This window comes from Cydia pomonella, chromosome 11 (assembly GCF_033807575.1).
Source record: "Cydia pomonella isolate Wapato2018A chromosome 11, ilCydPomo1, whole genome shotgun sequence".
NCBI classification, from domain to species: Eukaryota; Metazoa; Arthropoda; class Insecta; order Lepidoptera; family Tortricidae; genus Cydia; species Cydia pomonella.
Genome location: NC_084713.1, coordinates 17,486,367 through 17,503,583, shown reverse-complemented (window position 1 = coordinate 17,503,583; position 17,217 = coordinate 17,486,367). Strand labels below are relative to the sequence as shown.

General features: G+C 38.8%; 1 protein-coding gene across 1 annotated transcript in view; it reads left to right on the top strand.

Annotated features, from left to right (window-relative positions):
- The first annotated feature begins 67 nt into the window (after positions 1-67).
- LOC133523028 (structural maintenance of chromosomes protein 3) overlaps positions 68-17,217 on the top strand; it is a 45,702-nt gene continuing 28,552 nt past the window's right edge. The window contains exons 1-17 of the mRNA XM_061858530.1: positions 68-159; positions 270-384; positions 1,840-1,979; positions 2,717-2,875; positions 3,840-3,965; positions 5,299-5,466; positions 6,516-6,761; positions 7,311-7,540; positions 7,989-8,198; positions 9,113-9,212; positions 10,024-10,170; positions 10,893-11,051; positions 11,633-11,791; positions 12,515-12,726; positions 13,957-14,119; positions 15,092-15,255; positions 16,047-16,254. Coding sequence (XP_061714514.1) covers positions 145-159; positions 270-384; positions 1,840-1,979; positions 2,717-2,875; positions 3,840-3,965; positions 5,299-5,466; positions 6,516-6,761; positions 7,311-7,540; positions 7,989-8,198; positions 9,113-9,212; positions 10,024-10,170; positions 10,893-11,051; positions 11,633-11,791; positions 12,515-12,726; positions 13,957-14,119; positions 15,092-15,255; positions 16,047-16,254 — 2,721 coding nt within the window. The 5' untranslated portion in view covers positions 68-144. The remainder of the gene's footprint in view (positions 160-269; positions 385-1,839; positions 1,980-2,716; positions 2,876-3,839; positions 3,966-5,298; positions 5,467-6,515; positions 6,762-7,310; positions 7,541-7,988; positions 8,199-9,112; positions 9,213-10,023; positions 10,171-10,892; positions 11,052-11,632; positions 11,792-12,514; positions 12,727-13,956; positions 14,120-15,091; positions 15,256-16,046; positions 16,255-17,217) is intronic.

Below are 17,217 nucleotides of genomic sequence, written 5' to 3'. Positions count from 1 at the left end.
ATGAGATGCGAACTGTCATTCATTGGAATATGTCTATGCATTGGAAACATTTTTCGTGAACGGTGAACGCGCGTCAGGCAGGAATGGCGCCCTAATTGTTGATAAATGCAAATTTCTTATTAATATTATAAGAATACAGCGAAAATGCATATAAAACAGGTAACAAACTACATAACCGACTTGGTTTTTATATTAACACTTGATATAAAGGAGTCAGTCGGTTTAATAAATGCTTGAAATGTGTTACCGTGTAATGTTATTGTTTACAGGTGATAATTCAGGGTTTTAAGAGTTATCGCGAGCAAATCGTTGTGGAGCCCTTTGACAAACGGCATAATGTCGTAGTTGGACGTAATGGTTCTGGGAAAAGCAACTTTTTTCACGGTAAGTTATAAACAATCCCTTCAATCAAGAAATCACTCGCTGGCTTTTCACCGCTATTGAAAAGCCAGCGAGTGATTTCTTGTCTCATGATCACTTTCTGTTTTAGTATAGAATAAAAGTATAGTTTTAGGCCATATACATTTTACCTACTCAAATCTGGAATTAGTACATCTACAAGTTATATGTGCTAGGGATAAGGAATTGGTATGAAATGTTCGCCCTTGCTGATACCATGCTGTTGTCCAAAAAATATTACTTGAGTGCAGTCTACTGGCACTGTTGAGTCCATAGCTACCCGAAATAAATGCTTTCACTCATATCATGTCATTCATCCATTCATTTGCTGGAAGATAGGGAGCGTGCATGAACTGTAGGAGGCAGCACAGGAGCCGTCAGATTTTTGGCGCGAGGCGTAAATGTGATGTTTATTGTTCCGATGTAGCCCACAAGAAAACACGTGACGTGTAAATGTACATGTTTATTGTTCCGATCAGGCCACAAGATGGCAGACCCTCCAACGCGCACGGCCCCTATAGTGTAGATTACTAGTAAATGCCAAATGGGGGCAAAGAAATTGTAACCCTTTTCCGATTTGTTTTTATACTTTTGAGGCAATGTCTGACAGAATTTTTACTGTCTAATTACATTATTCATTAATGTACTACAGGCCTCCATTAGGTGTAATGAGTGTACAGCCGCCATCAGATATATCAGAGCGGCCAAGGTGCTCACAAATATCTGAACACGCTGCTATTGTCAAGGCGCTAGAGTGCATGTTGTTGTTATTTTTGAGCACCTCGGCCACTCCGATATATCTGATGGCGGCTGTACAAACAGAGTGGACATTGTTTGGGCATGGGGGATACTTTCACTAAAGGACCCTAAAATATAAATTGCTGCAGTAATTCCGGCATGATAGCATCAAGTAAATAGCACTATCACTCAAAATAAAATAGGTGGTGTTGTCAAATGAAAGTTAACCAATTAGACTAAGTGGGACGTTTGTCTGTGTATGGAAAAAAGTTTTGAACCTGCAACCTCGGGATTGAAAGTTGCATGCATGCACATAGAAAGTTTTTACTTAGGCCACCAATGTTTTTTATGTAACCACAATGTATGATTTTTATAATATTTTTTTTTTATATTGTTGATAATGATCAGAGACTGGAATTATTTAACATGTTGTATTCTATATTGTATCGATATAGGTATATCGAAAGTCGATAAAAGAGAAGTCCCTAATGGCAATTCAAACTGCCATGCCTTTGATGATAAATAATCCATAAGACCCAGTTTTAAATATGTTTTAAAATACGTTTACGTTTAAGTCGATAAATGAGAAGTCCCTATGACACTTCAAAAATGCCACGAGAATTCCGGCCTCTGCTCATCAGCGAACTAGCTGTAGCTGCTCACCTATAATTACATAATAATAATATTTTTGCTTTCTTTCAGCCATCCAGTTTGTGCTGAGCGATGAGTTCTCACATCTCCGTCCGGAGCAGCGATTGGCTCTGCTTCATGAAGGCACTGGGCCGAGAGTCATCTCTGCCTTTGTGGAAATCATTTTCGACAATTCAGACAACAGGATACCAGTGAGTATTGTCCAGGGGATTTATTTTAGTTTGGCAGAAAAGATCCTTGCCTGTCCTAAACATTTTAAGTAAAGTTATGCTGGTTAACCAAAACGTAAGGTAAACCAGCAAAATAACTGAGCAACCATCTGAGTTTAGTGGTAGAACTAGAGATTGCAAAATACATAGTTGTGGAGGGGAAATACAAGAAACGGTTTTGAACAGTGGAAAAAATGGGAACTCTCATGTGATAACATTTTAATTTTAATCAACTTATCTGGATTGCTCATAGTAATAATTTAACCAACAACATTTACTTTTTATGTACATTACCTTTTGAAACCCGTGGGCTCCCTGGGTAGCCAGCTTCCAAAACCAATGACGGAATGTGGAAAGAGATTTTTTCGGCGAAATTGACCGAAACTCATATTTTTTCCTTCTTTTGGCCTCAGAAATGCGTGGTTAAAATCTTTCGGGTTCCTTGTGAGCATTAAGAGAATTTGAAATAGAGGTGTATTGTCAAAAAAAAATTGTAGCCACATAAATTTACTGCCATCTTTTGCCGCACGATTAAAACTTTTAGAACGCCATTTGACATTGATCCTTATTCTTTCACTAATATGTGTAAAAAAATGTAAATATCAAAAAGTGGTCCCGCCACGTGCGTCCAGCCAGGCCGGGGCCTAACGCAAAAAATGAAGACATAACATGTTAGGACATGTCCTGTGACTCTGATATGTATAAAATATTACTTGCAGATCGAGAAAGATGAGATCTTCCTCCGTCGCGTTATTGGGTCAAAGAAGGATCAGTTCTTCCTGAATAAGAAGGTGGTGCCGCGGTCAGAGGTTCTCAACCTGCTCGAGAGCGCCGGCCTGTCCAACTCCAACCCTTACTACATCGTCAAACAGGGAAAGGTAATCAAATGGACTTAACAATCTTAACATTTGGCTGTCATATAACAATGTGTGACAGAGAAAACATGATAAAGTTAGATCAAGCTAAATTGGCAGCGATTTTGATAGAGCAGACTGCAAGTGTTATTTTAAACGTCAGGCTTCTATGAAATTATGACGTTAAAATACTATACTCTACTTATAATTTATGGTTTGAGTAGTGAACATATTAAAGCGGCAACTCGACCAAGCCAAGTTACAAGCATTGTTCACATTTTTAAAGTATAGAAACGGGACTTAATCGCGTATTGAGTTATAAATTTACCTCCGACGTTTCGAGGACGGCGTTGTCCCCGTGGTCTCGGAGAAGACTGGCTAAACTTGACATCAACATCTTTTAGCCGCGCGAATTTATCGAACTACTCTCACTTGGTCTTGTTTATCAACTTGTACGTTTTGTGCACTAGGGTAACATCCCTCGATTTTTCGACTGTCGATATTCGTTTCCGCTTACATATACTAATGACTGGATTCCTTGCGGATGAGATCCCCAAATTAAAAATTTACCTCCGAAGTTTCGAGGACGGCGTTGTCCCCGTGGTCTCGGAGAAGACTTTTAGCCGCGCGAGTTTTTCGAACTACTCGCACTTGGTCTTGTTTATCTACTTGAACGTTTTGCGCGCTAGGAATGTTACTCTATCGTCACAACACCAATGATATTCGATTTTTCGACTGTCGATATTCGTTTCCGCTTACCTATACTAATGACTGGATTCCATGCCGATGAGATCCCCCAAACCCTCGTCCCGATTGAAATTGCAATGTTTTATTTTAATACCTTCCCGCACTTTTCTGCTGCAGAAATGCCGAACGGTGGAAATAATTTTAGGGTTATGCAGCTCGATCCAGTGGTTTGGTCCTGACTCCAGTAAAAAATAATTAAAAATGTGTAAAAATCGTTCACATTTTTTAATTTTTTGTCCAGATCAACCAAATGGCTATCGCACCAGATTCCCACCGACTGAAGCTGCTCCGAGAAGTCGCCGGCACCAGGGTGTATGACGAGCGCAGAGAGGAATCTGTCACTATACTTAAAGAAACCGTTGGTAAGGTAAGAATCAACCAACTAGCCACTGCATATTTCGTCATATCACAACGCCAATGGCCTTCAAGTATTATTATGTAATATGTAAGTTCAATGTGGCGAAGATCGTGTAGCAGGTAAGACCGATTACAAGCTCTCTCGTCGCTTCTAACTCTTGCACTTGTACATATACTCGTCCTCCACTTACAGGAGGTCGGTTGAGCAGAAAGAGTGAAGCTCTTCTTTTCTGACTGTGTCTGAGCGAAGTACGTAAACAAATATGAGAGTTTTTGCCCTATGATGGTCTTCCCAACCATAACAATTCCATCTTCTCCATATTGACCTTAACTAGCTGGGCAATACTCCTCCTTTCGGGTATTCCCGGCTCCATTCGACTCAGCATTGTTCCGAGCAATTATTAGGGTTGGCACAGCTTGACGTCCCTATGCGTGCACGACCACAGATAAGATAATGACTTGAATTTTGACAAACCTAAATAGCTGAAAGGGATAGTGCTATACATTAGAAAGGGACAGCATGATTCGTTCCTGAATCGCTGTCAAACTTCGGTTTTGTAGGAATTGTCATTTCTGTACGTTAGTACTATTATTTATTCTGTGCCCTAACGCGTAAACTGTAAGAATGTAAATTTAAGTAAATAAATAAATAGATTTAAATAAATAAAATTAATGTTAGACCTTACACAAATCAACCTAGTCCCATTATTGGCACGTGGGCGGATGTCGGAGGATCTTGAGGGAGTCTGAGGAAAAAGGCGTGTGCTTCGTATCGAGTATATTGGGAATATAAATTAAGTACATTTAAATCCAAGAGAATCAAATTCTCTTGGATTTAAATGGACTTTGATAGGTGCGCCACTTTTTACAAATTTAACGCCTTTTAGAACGCCATTTGACTTTGATCCTTATTCTTTCACTGATATGTGGTAAATTTGTTAAATTTGTAAAAAGTGCCGCCATCTACTAGAGCATAGGCCAAAGGTATGGCGCCATCGCTCGAAAATATGCGATCGGCCAAAGTACGATTTTCTTTGTTTTGAACGAATAAGTTATAGTCGTTCGATTTGAAGCTGGCCCGAGCCGGCTGGGCCAGCCGAGGGGGCCAGCTACAAAGCTAACTACTATGAAATAACCTAAAATATTGGAAATTTTTGGAAATTTTCCTAGCTATCGAAGTTGAAAGCACTAGGGCATAAATATTTATTTTCATCCTTGACTATATTGGTCCTCGCGGCGCTCCTCGGTGCTCGCTTTATGTCCTTGTCGTACAATCTACTATTAAGTATGATATCTATATCATATATATCAGCCCTCTAATGCGATAATTATTTATTTTAAAGGTGGAAAAGATAAACGAGTTCCTCCAAACAATTGAAGAGCGTCTGAAGACCCTGGAGGAGGAAAAGGAGGAATTGAAGGAGTATCAGAAGTGGGATCGTGCTCGTCGAGTGCTTGAGTTCATTATACACGACACCGAGCATCGCGAGAACAAGAGGAAACTTGAGGAGGTAGGCATAGTTTACAGGTGTCTCTAGTATATAAGAGGAAGACCAATGAAGAGGAATTGAAGGAGTATCAGAAGTGGAAGTGGTAGTTCAGTAATACAAGCGTGAAAGTTAATCGATTCGACTGCACTTTGCATCAATTCGAAGCTGAAGGTTGTTTGTTCGAACTACGGTATGTACCAGTGAGTTTTCCGAAAGTGTTTGAAATGTTCCTTCTGCATAGCAATAGTTCACCATTCCTCTGATGCAATATGTGACATTATCTATGAAAAGGGACCTTATTGTCGAAGGCCTTTACGCCGCACTGCGTAGCGCGGCGTTGTTTATACTCGTAATATGGGAACATCGTTGATAATGGCGTAAGCGTCACCGACAATAAGGTCCCTTTTCATAGATAATGTCACATATACAAATCTTGTAAAATTGATCTAATGGACGCTCGATATTGGTCTGGTCTGTCGTTGCCTTTTAGTTCGTGTAGCTACCGTTGGCGCTTCTTGCCTATGCAGCTGTAATGTTCAGCCAAGGTATGGTTGGACCGGACCGATACAGTGTTATGTGTACGATGCTTGATATATAAATGATCTTTACTTAATTTTGTCGCTATCTTTTATGTATTTTTCATTTTGTTCACTCTATATTATTTTATGTCTTTCTTCTTCTTGTCTGTTACCTTTCGTGATTTTTCTCCCTTGGTGGTCTCATCGGAAGATCAGCGCAAGAAGCCACCAGCAACATGCTGAGATGAGGCCATTTCGTGGCACTTTATACTTTCTTTGTTAATATAACAAATATTATGTAGTGTAATGTGTCTTGTTTGTGTTTACGAATAAAAATAATTCTATTCTATTTAATTTTGATAATCATAATTTATTTTGAGGCAAAGATAACAACGTGTACGGTTCCTAATCTAATATTTGAGCAAAGTAGTGGGATGTTTAATAAGCTGGTGATCATGGATAATTCTATAATATTAATGTGTCATAAAACCAAATCAATCATTCTAAAACTATTTTCTATGCCAAGCTAATGAGTTTTTTTTTGCCTTGCAGTTGGAGAAGATACGCTCCAACAGTGGTAAAGAACAACAACACTACGCAGACATGGTCAGAGAGGCCCAAGAACATGTCAGGGAAGCGAGCAGGAAATTAAAAGAGGCACGCAAAGACGTGGCGTCAGCACGAGAGGAAAAGGACATTCTTTCCACTGAACAGCAACAATTGCTTCGGGAGAAGACCAAACTGGAGCTCGGCATCAAAGATCTGAGCGATGACGTCGATGGCGACAATAAGTCTAAGGTGAGACATTTACTAATTCCCCTAAAATTTAGAGCGAATATGTGAACATTTAATCCTCGCTTTTCAACCATTTGTTTCATCGCAGAGTTCCACGGTCTTCTTCGCTCTCCATCGCTCAACAAACTGTTAACAAGCCGGTAATAATCGTTTGTCCCTTTCCATCATACCAATACGTCAGAAAGGGACAAACGATTATTAGCGGCTTAACTTTAGTAGACGTTTATGAATAAGGAGGTAAGTCCCACGATATCGCACACGCAGTTTGTTGACCGATGGAGAGCGAAGAAGACCGTGGAACTCTGCGATGAAACAACGCGACCTTACGCAACCAGTATACCCTTGTATCAAAAATAAATGTATGTATGTAATGTAATGGATGTATGTATGTATAACAAAAAAGAAATCGAATTTGCAAAACAGGGGTCTTTTAGGATTTGGTCTCTGGTTGATGTCGTATATCATATTGATATTGCTTCCTACATATGGCATATTAAAGCTATTATATTAAACACTTAGGAACCTGGATATCACTCTGTTTTTTTTCTTCAGGAACGTGCCGAAGCCGAATTAAAACGTCTAAGGCAACAGATATCAGAGAAAGAGCGAGAGCTAGAAGCCCTAAAACCTAAATACGAAGAGATGAAGGCTCGGGAAGAGGAGTGCACCAGGGCCTTGGCGCTGAACCAGCAGAAGAGGCAGGAGCTGTACGCGAAACAGGGCCGGGGCACGCAGTTCACCTCCAAGCAAGACAGAGATAGATGGATTGAGAAGGAGCTTAAGTAAGTATATTCATGTAGTTAATCACAAAAAGGTTGGTGAGTTACTTCTAGTTTATGATTGAAACTATTAGGGTTTTCTACCTTAACGCAAATAAAATGGACTGCATATTTAAAACACATAGGACAGTTTGAACTAGTCTTTCTTACTCCTAACAGCTTTCCATGTCTCAACCTAATGCCAAGAATTTGCACTGGGACCTATTTTGCCAACTAGCCATCAAACCCAGAGGAGAAATTAAGCCTCATTAAGTCATTGGGTTAGTTTTCGTCACGATGTTTTCCAATAACGAAAAGTGACTTTAAAATGATGACAAATGATGTTTCGTACATAAGTTCTTAAAACTGATTTCTAGGGTTCCGTAGCCAAAATGGCAAAAACGGAACCCTTGTAGTTTCACAATGTTTTGCGTCTTAGATATTTCTATATTTATTGAAATCTCTTTCCCAGGTCTTTAAGCAAACAACTGAAGGACAAGAAAGACCACGAGAACAAGCTCCGCGAGGACCTCCGCCACGACGGGGTCAAGCTCACGGACCTCGAGAAGAAGATAGAGGAGACCACGAAGGAGATGGAGCGGCAGCGGGTTGCTATAGACGAGCATAACAAGCAGTACTATGAATGCAAGAAGAGGAAGGACCAAGAGCAAAGCGCTAGAAAGTAAGTTGAGTACATCCCTGAATCTTGCTCAAGTTCGACTGTTCAAAAACGTCTTAAATGTCAAATGGTTTTTTAGAAGCATCCGCCGATCCGGTGAACGACCCAGTGGGTTTGTGACATTAGCTCCTTAACTTCTAGTATGGAGTGTGGAATTAAGAGGAGTGACATATCTTATGGTAGAACTGTTGCAAAAGTGTCCAGCTGTCAGCTATAAATAATAGTTCCAAATCTCTCCAGAGTAGCGCTAGAGTAGCTAAGAACCTAGGCGCTATTGACGGAGTAAAGTGCGCTGTCTATGATTTGATTTTTTGTTCAAGTATTCTAGGTATTGTAGCGCCACCTATTTAAGGTTTTTTGATGACACTTTTTGGTACATGGAGATTTATTTCCTTACTTCCACCTTCCGTAACTTCCAGTGGTTAATATGATCGTTCTTGCACATTATTAGACACATTATTATTTAATTCTGACATGTGTTCGATTTTTGAAAACAGAACTTAAAACTTGAAAACAATACATAAGGTTTTCTTTTCTCATAATTTGACAGATCACATCGAAATTTACAAGCGCAACGACGTGTATGTTTAATGTATTCTGCAACAGATTTTCAATAATAAGAGATCCAATTCTTTTATAGCTGTTGAATTTCGATGACTTCCATTTGATAAAGGGGATCAACAATGTGGTATGAATCATTTCGCTCATAATAGAGTTCTGCCTTAAGGCATAAAAACCGTTTGTTACATAAGATAATTGTGTATTTGTATATGTCTTAAATTGTATATCTTGTTCTAGCGCAATTAAATACACATTTGAACTAGTAGAGGGACTGTAAAGTGTCTTCAAAGGATTAAAATAAATCCAAGAAGACTAAATGTATCAATGAACATCATTAATGATTTATTTGATTTCAGTGAACTGTGGCGAAAAGAAACTACTTTGACGCAGAATCTATCATCGCTGAAGGAGGATTTGGCTAAGGCTGACCAGGCTCTGCGTTCCATGGCCGGAAAGGTATTTATTCAAATTAAAACCATATGCACCTGTGTAGTAAAATTTAAAAATGGCGGGAATACTTAAATTTTCTTAGTACCCTTGTCTTATAGCTTATAGAGCATTTCTAGGGTGACCAGATGTCCTGTATTTTACGGGGTGTCCCGTATTTTAGGCACAAATTATTCATCGTCCCGTAATTGTCCATAACCAATACGGGACAGTACATTGTCCCGTAATTTTATGATTCATTTGCATTTAATGATAAAAATACCTATACGATCAAGATTTATTTTCTCGCACACAGTGTTTCATTAATTGTTTTACTGATAAAGATCTCTCTTTTTCTTCTTGCTTGTGAAAGAAACGGAGCATGTTATCTTTATCTGATGTTTGAAAAATCAGACCTAAGCCAAATATTAAAAGTATAAAAAAAATGGATGTTGATTGTAATAAAAACGGCCTGTCCCGTATTTTATACTCGAATCCCGTATTTTCAATGCAATTGTCCCGTAAAGCTGGAAATCAAATCAAATCTGGTCTGGTGGTCTGGTGGTGGCTAAGCATTTCTGACAAAGTTTGACTAAAAGTCAATTTGTTGTTAATCGGCAGAAAACGTGCGAAATGAATAAATGTATTCTTTATTGTACTGCGGAAGGAGTAAAAAAGTATTGTTTAATTCTTTGGTAAACACACTGTTTGTGAATTTTCCACGTATGTGGTTAAGTCACAAATGTATGATCTCAATTATGAAAGTTGTGAATAAAATTGCTCACTTTATTCACGAAAGCGTTACTCGAACGAATAATTTAATTTGATATATGTTTTGTAGCCAATTTTAAACGGGCGGGACAGTGTCCGCAAAGTGCTGGAGACATTCCAGCAGCGAGGAGGCGAGTGGGCCAAGATAGCCACGCAGTACTTCGGGCCCGTCATCGAGAACTTCACCTGCGACAAGACCATTTATACTGCTGTTGAGGTCCGTACCATGTCGTAAGCCATTATCTTGGACAGTTAACATTTGACAACTTTACTTATTGAACATTTATTATTGAAGTGCTGCTTGGGCTCGTTAAATTTCCTCTGCCTTGACAAGAGTAAAATAAATACAAAATAAAAATACAAAAATACAAAATTCTTTATTCAACAAAAACACGTAAATTATGATCAAAGGGATGGAGTCTCCCTGTAAGCAAAATAAATGCTTGTGTTGGGAGACACCGCTCTTCCTTTGGTAACTTTTTTTAAGTATAACGTATAAATATCTTAGGATAGTTTATATGGTAAACTATTAACTAAACTAAACTAATTAACTAAACTATAAAGGTAAATTATTCAATTTGTAGTGTGTATATCAATATTTAACTGTGTGGACAAAAAAGTCAAATCTGTACAACTTTACCCCAGTACTCCCACAAACTCGACAACGGGTTAGCCAGTTGTCTTAAAATTCAATTGTATAGAAGGAAAATAGTATTAAATAAATAACCGCAGGGCAGCTTGTGGCGAGCTGTTGAGGAATAACAAGAGTCGGTTAGGGTCTCCGTTTACGGCGTGTCTTCATCGGTCGGAGTGGACCCCAAGCTCTGGCTTGGACTTGACAAAACAGTTGACACACCGGAAAATTTTATCCATCATTTGTTTTAGGAAATTTTCAGCGCCTCCAATCTCATCTAAGTCGATTTTTCTTTTTATTTACAGGTTACAGCTGGTAACAGGCTGTTCCATCACATAGTGGAATCGGACACAGTAGGCACAAAGATCTTAAAGGAGATGAATCGTCAGAGCTTACCGGGAGAGGTCACCTTCATGCCCCTCAACAGATTGCAAGTTCGAGACATGGTCTACCCTAACGACAATGTAAGTTGCATAGTGGCGTAGGTAACATAGTGGAATCACGCAGTGGACGTCAGATTTGGAAGAAGAGGAATTGTCAGATCTTACCAGGAGATATCATCTTCGTTTCTCTTGGCAGATTTCAGGTTCGCGATTCGGTCCACTCAAACGAACGATTCAATTTACACAGTACAGTATGTAACACAGTGCAGTGGAGGATAAACCGTTATTAAGCTTCATTCTTCATGGTCTACTTAAATAGTGTTGTGTTCCTGTCGGTGAGTAAGGTTGCCAGAGCTCAACGAGGGGGGACGGGATTACGGTCGGCAACGCGCATGTAACTCCTCTGGAGTTGCAGGCGTACATAGGCTACGGAGACTGCTTACCATCAGGCGGGCCGTATGCTTGTTTGCCACCGACGTAGTATAAAAAAAAATTATGCACTCGCCACTCAGTGTTGTTCGCAATATAGAGGAGTCACTCGATGGACGTCAGTTTCAAAGTTAAGAATATTAAACAGCGACACACCTTTTTCTATCTCCTTCTGTCTGAAAGAGACAGACATTCCCACATCTTAATAATACTATTATTGTTTTTATTTTTAGAACGCCATAGCCATGGTGCAGAAGCTGAAATATGACCCGAAGTACGCGAAGGCGATGAAGTACATATTCGGCAAGACGCTCATCTGCAGAAACTTGGAGTGCGCCACTGAACTGGGCAAGCAGTTCCACCTCGACTGCGTCACGCTCGAGGGTGACCAGGTAACTGTCAAAATCTTGCTAAAATTTAAATATAATCTATAAAATAATGTCTAAGCAACTGTCGAACTTCTCTCGATGATCTTCACTATAATACGTTGGATGAATAATGTTTTTATGGGGGGCATTCAACTCGTTTTTATCACATAAATGTGTGGTACATGAGAGGTTAAGATGGCCGCAAGCTTATCGTCTGTCACATTGCTGTCACATTCCAATAAGTATGTAAGATCGATAGTGACGCATGACACGACAGGCAGTAAAGCGCGACCATCCCATATGGACTGAACATTGATAGGCCATCGTGATAGAACGCTTCACTAGTTATTCCAGTTCTGAAGTAAATAAACTCGATACAACATGATAATATGTCCTTGTTGTTAAATTAAAATGCCGCTTTCTGATGCAAATTGTATTGTACATGTTATTACAATTTCGCTAAACGGCGCTTAATAGTGTGATGAATACGAGTACAGATTGTACAGCCAAGGTATTAAATATCGACACGGATAAAGTACCAAAAATATGTATATGCCACCGCATTGCCTATACTTTAAGGCGGTGTATACATATATTTAGCACTTTGTCAGTGTAAAAAATTAAAAACCTAAAATTACCTGTTATGAACTTGAAAAATAATATTAATACCTGGACCGTACAGCCCAGCTGCTGATATCATTAATGACGATCTAACTAGCTTCTTTAAAAACATTTTCAAATTCCCAGGTATCATCAAAAGGCTCCCTCACCGGAGGTTACTTCAACCAATCCCGCTCCCGTCTCGAAATGCAAAAGACCCGCTCCGAGCTGATGGAACAGATCACGTCGCTGGAACAAGAGCTGAACACACTGAGACAAGAGTTGAATAAGACTGAAGCAAGCATCAACAGTATTGTGTCCGAGATGCAGAGAACCGAGACCAAGCAGGGCAAAGCCAAGTATGTTGTTTACATCAATTACTCCATAACATTTACCACATATGTACCTACATTCTGAACATGAAATGTGTTAGATATTGATTGTTACCGAATGTATTACTAATTTGAAGTTGTTAAGTTTTATTTTCGTGTCTTATGAAGAATAAGTGTTTTTCAGGGCCCAAAGGGTCAAACGGGACCCTATTACTGAGACTCCGCTGTCCGTCCGTCCGTCTGTCCGTCCATCTGTCACCAGGCTGTATCTCATGAACTGTGATGGTTAGCCAGTTGAATTTTCCCCTTCGGCCGCGTACGCAACCAGAGCTTCGTAACCAGATGCGATCGAAAACTATTTCTGCCTTGTACGAAACCGGTTGCGATCAAAAACTAATTTCGTCTTACCCGTAACCAGTTACGATCGAACACTTATCGTTCTTATACGAAACCAATGTCTGGGCCATCTAGCTATAGGTTTTTTTTTCAAATATTTTGTCATGATACTCATGATAATTTCTTATCCTGAATGTCAGTGCTCCATGTCTCTTAAGCCAGTGTCTTTTAAGGAACAAGGTTACATTGTATTTGCCAACAAAGTATTTGAATATTATCAACTGGTACAATTTTTGTGTTCTGATTTTTGACTAGATATATAACGTGTACAGTACTTATACTGTATAACAAGGTGTATAAATATAATCTTAGCTGACTTTATCAACGGTCGAAAGGTTTCGTACAACAAAGAAAAGTGTTCGATCGTAACTGATAACTAGTAAGACGGAATTAGTTTTTGATCGCAACCGGTTTCGTACAAGGCAGAAATAGTTTTCGATCGCATCTGGTTACGAAGCTCTGGTTGCGTACGCGGCCGAAGGGGAATTTTCTACAGATTATGTATTTCTGTTGCCGCTATAGCAACAAATACTAAAAACAGAATAAAATAAATATTTCTTTCCAATCTCGAGGTTCTCATCCAATAACCGAAGTTAAGCAACGTCGGGCGGGGTCAGTACTTGGATAGGTGACCGTTTTTATATATAATGGTACGGAACCCTTCCTGTGCAAGCCCGACTCGCAAATGGCCGATTTTTTTTAAATATTGATTGTTACTGAATGCGCACTATTACTAATTTGAGGTTGTTAAGTTTTATATTCGTGTCTTATGAACAATAAGTGTTTTTTTCGTCTTCTCATGGTAGTCAGTAATATAAGTATTGTTACCTTTTTTAATACAGCACACTTTTCTATTCACAGAGACATATTCGACAAAGTGAAAGCGGACATCAGACTAATGAAAGAAGAGTTGGCATCAATCGAAAGATTCCGAGGACCTAAGGAGCGTTCGCTGGCACAGTGTCGCTCCAGTCTTGAAGCTATGCAAGCCACTAAGGAAGGTCTCGAGTCGGAACTTCATCAGGTAAATACTTTTTTTACGCTATGTTTATAGGTTAGGAAACAATCAAACGACAATAATGAGCTATGCGTGTTTATTTCCGAAAATTGGCTGACCTCCTAAACATAATCTTGGTTAACCTTTGTTATTTTATGTTTGCATCTGTCTTTCGTAAACCAGCTCTTTTTATATAGCGAAAAAACAAACATTTTAACATATCATTTGACGATCGGTTAGGCCTAGTGGGTAGTGACCCTGCCTACGAAGCTGATGGTCCCGGGTTCAAATCCTGGTAAGGGCATTTATTCGTGTGATGAGCATGGATATTTGTTCCTGAGTCATGGGTGTTTTCTATGTATTTAAGTATTTATAAATATTTATATATTATATATATCATTGTCTAAGTACCCTCAACACAAGCCTTATTGAGCTTACTGTGGGAGGAGTCAATTTGTGTAATAATGTCCTATAATATTTATTATTTATCATCGACATTGGCTGTTTTGCAAATGACAACTGTGTGGGGTAATAGCAAAGATAATTTGAAATAGAAGTAAACTTTGTAGCCACAGTAAATTTACTGCCATCTTTCGACTCATGATTAAAACTTTTAGAACGCCATTTGACTTTGATCCTTATTCTTTCACTGATATGTGTTAAATTTGTTAAATATCAAAAAGTGGCGCCATCTAATAGATCCAAGGCCAAAAAGGCCGTTTCTAGCGTCACAACCTTTAGCCGATGTCCAGGAAGATGGTGCCACTTTTTCATATTTATCAAATTTAACACATATCAGTGAAATAATAAGGATCAAAGTCAAATGGCGTTCTAAAAGTTTTAATCATGTGTCGAAAGATGGCAGTAAATTTACTGTGGCTACAAAATCTTCATTACCACAAATTATCTTTGGTAATGGTACCTAACCTACGTAATATTAATGTTTTCCTACCCTAATAGCTTTAAATATCCTAACATCCATTACAATTTGGTCTTCAGGAACTAATGGAACAACTATCAACGCAAGACCAGGGCAAAGTGGACGAGTTGAACGATGCCATCCGCCGCCTGACTCAGGAGAACAAGGAAGCTTTCAGTGCTAGGATGAACCTCGAGGCCACCAAGAACAAGCTGGAGAATCTGCTCACTAACAACTTGATCAGGTTAGATCGTGCGAATGATTTAAAAAAGAAACTTTTACACGAGTTATATTGATAGCATGCCTAAAAAAGACAATACAGAACTAGAGAAATACTTCGCGCGTTTATGTGTTTTGTACTACATTTTTGTCTACTGAGATACTTACCAATTTTCATTAATGATTTAGGTTTTATAGTAAAAATAGTATCATTTTAGATGATTCGTAGAAAAACTATTGTATAATCAAGCTTTTCAATTCCGCATCTTACTTAGGCAACTCAGCAAGCTTCATTGCCTAAACAGCACGGTACTCGACTGAAAAGCTCTCTATTATATCACGATTGTATAAAATACTATTAAAGATAATTACCCCCTTATTCATAAACGTGTACTAAAATTACGATACCGCTAATAATCGTTATGGATTGTGAAAAAGCTATAACTCCCTAGGGAGCTATAGCTTTTTTTTTAATAATATCACTTATTCATACAAACCAAGTAGCTTGATTAATTTAACAGTCGTTTAAAATATTTTTACATAATTTTCAATCGTGGCTGAATGCCGAATAGGTCTGTGCCTTTGATGCTTCACCTGCCAAGAAATATACAAAATGGCGGACGAATGTTTGATGTGTCATCGTATTTAAAAATTATTTCGCTTAAAATTTAGTTATTTCTTCCCAAGTGTGATGAAAAACGTTGTGTGTAACTCCGGGGGTAAGAATATTGCAAACTCGGGTCTTTAATTCCCACCCTCGTATCCAAAATTTCACTTACCCCCCTCGTTGCACAATGTACTAATCTTCTTGCACAGACGTAAAGACGAGCTGGTGCAAGCCCTGCAAGAGATATCCGTGGAGGATCGCAAGCGGCGCCTCGCCAACAGCGAGTCGGACCTGGCCGCCGCCGAGAAGCGCATCAAGCAGATCAACAAGGAGATGGAGGACGTGGAGCGCAAGGTGCAGGCGGCCGTCAAGAACGAGAAGGGCCTGAAGCTTGAGCTCGACAAGTGGAGGAATAAGGTAACCTCATTTCTGTGGCCCTAGTGAAAAAGGGTACAAGTCTCTGGCAGCGCAGGTGTAAAGGGGTGTAAGTTCCACGTAACACTTATGCCCTTATCAAAAATTCAAAACCAAAGTCAAAAAAATCAAAATAGTTTATTTGGTATCTAGTAGAATTTAAACAATATTGGTAATGGATACCTCCTGGTAAGTATAGCAATACTTGTGTTAGGTTAGGTTAGTACACACCTAAACTGCCAGAGACTTGTACCCTTTTTCACTAGGGCTACAGATTTGTACTGTCGTCAAACATACCAACATTAAGGGGCTCCCCGTGGTTTTCTTCGATTTTTGACCAGTTTCGAGTCGTTACTCCTACATTTACTCTATAGATAGAATTATAAGACAAACGGCTATCGGATCTTTTATCTCCATTCTGATCTGCCGGTTTTTTAGAAATGAATACTTATTTTATTTTTTAAACATTGTCTAAAAAACACTTTTTTCGTTACTCGATTGCTGTGAAGGATTTTACATGTATGAAATCTATACATTTGGGTCCGTCTTTGACGTCTCTAAAAACTAGTCAGAAATTTTAATTTTATACTAATTAACACAAAAGTTTTATGGCCAGTAAACCAATTTTTTGGTCTAAAATTGATCAACTTTGATGCCAAATATCTCGAAGACAATGAACTTTGAAGTAAAGATGGGATACTATATTGCTTACAGGCGTTACTGTTAATATAATAAGCTACAAAAAATATTAGAAAAATAAGGGATACAGATCGAAGGTCATTGGCGTTAGGGAGCCCCTTAACCACAGCCCTCCCCCAACCGGTTTTCTCATCGCGCGAATTAAGATGGAGAGACTGGATTTATTATTAAAAATAATTTATTTAATCGAACAGAGTAACGTCCAAGATAATAATTAATACAATATTAACTTAAATCTAATTCTTAACAGCTATTTATAATAAAGTA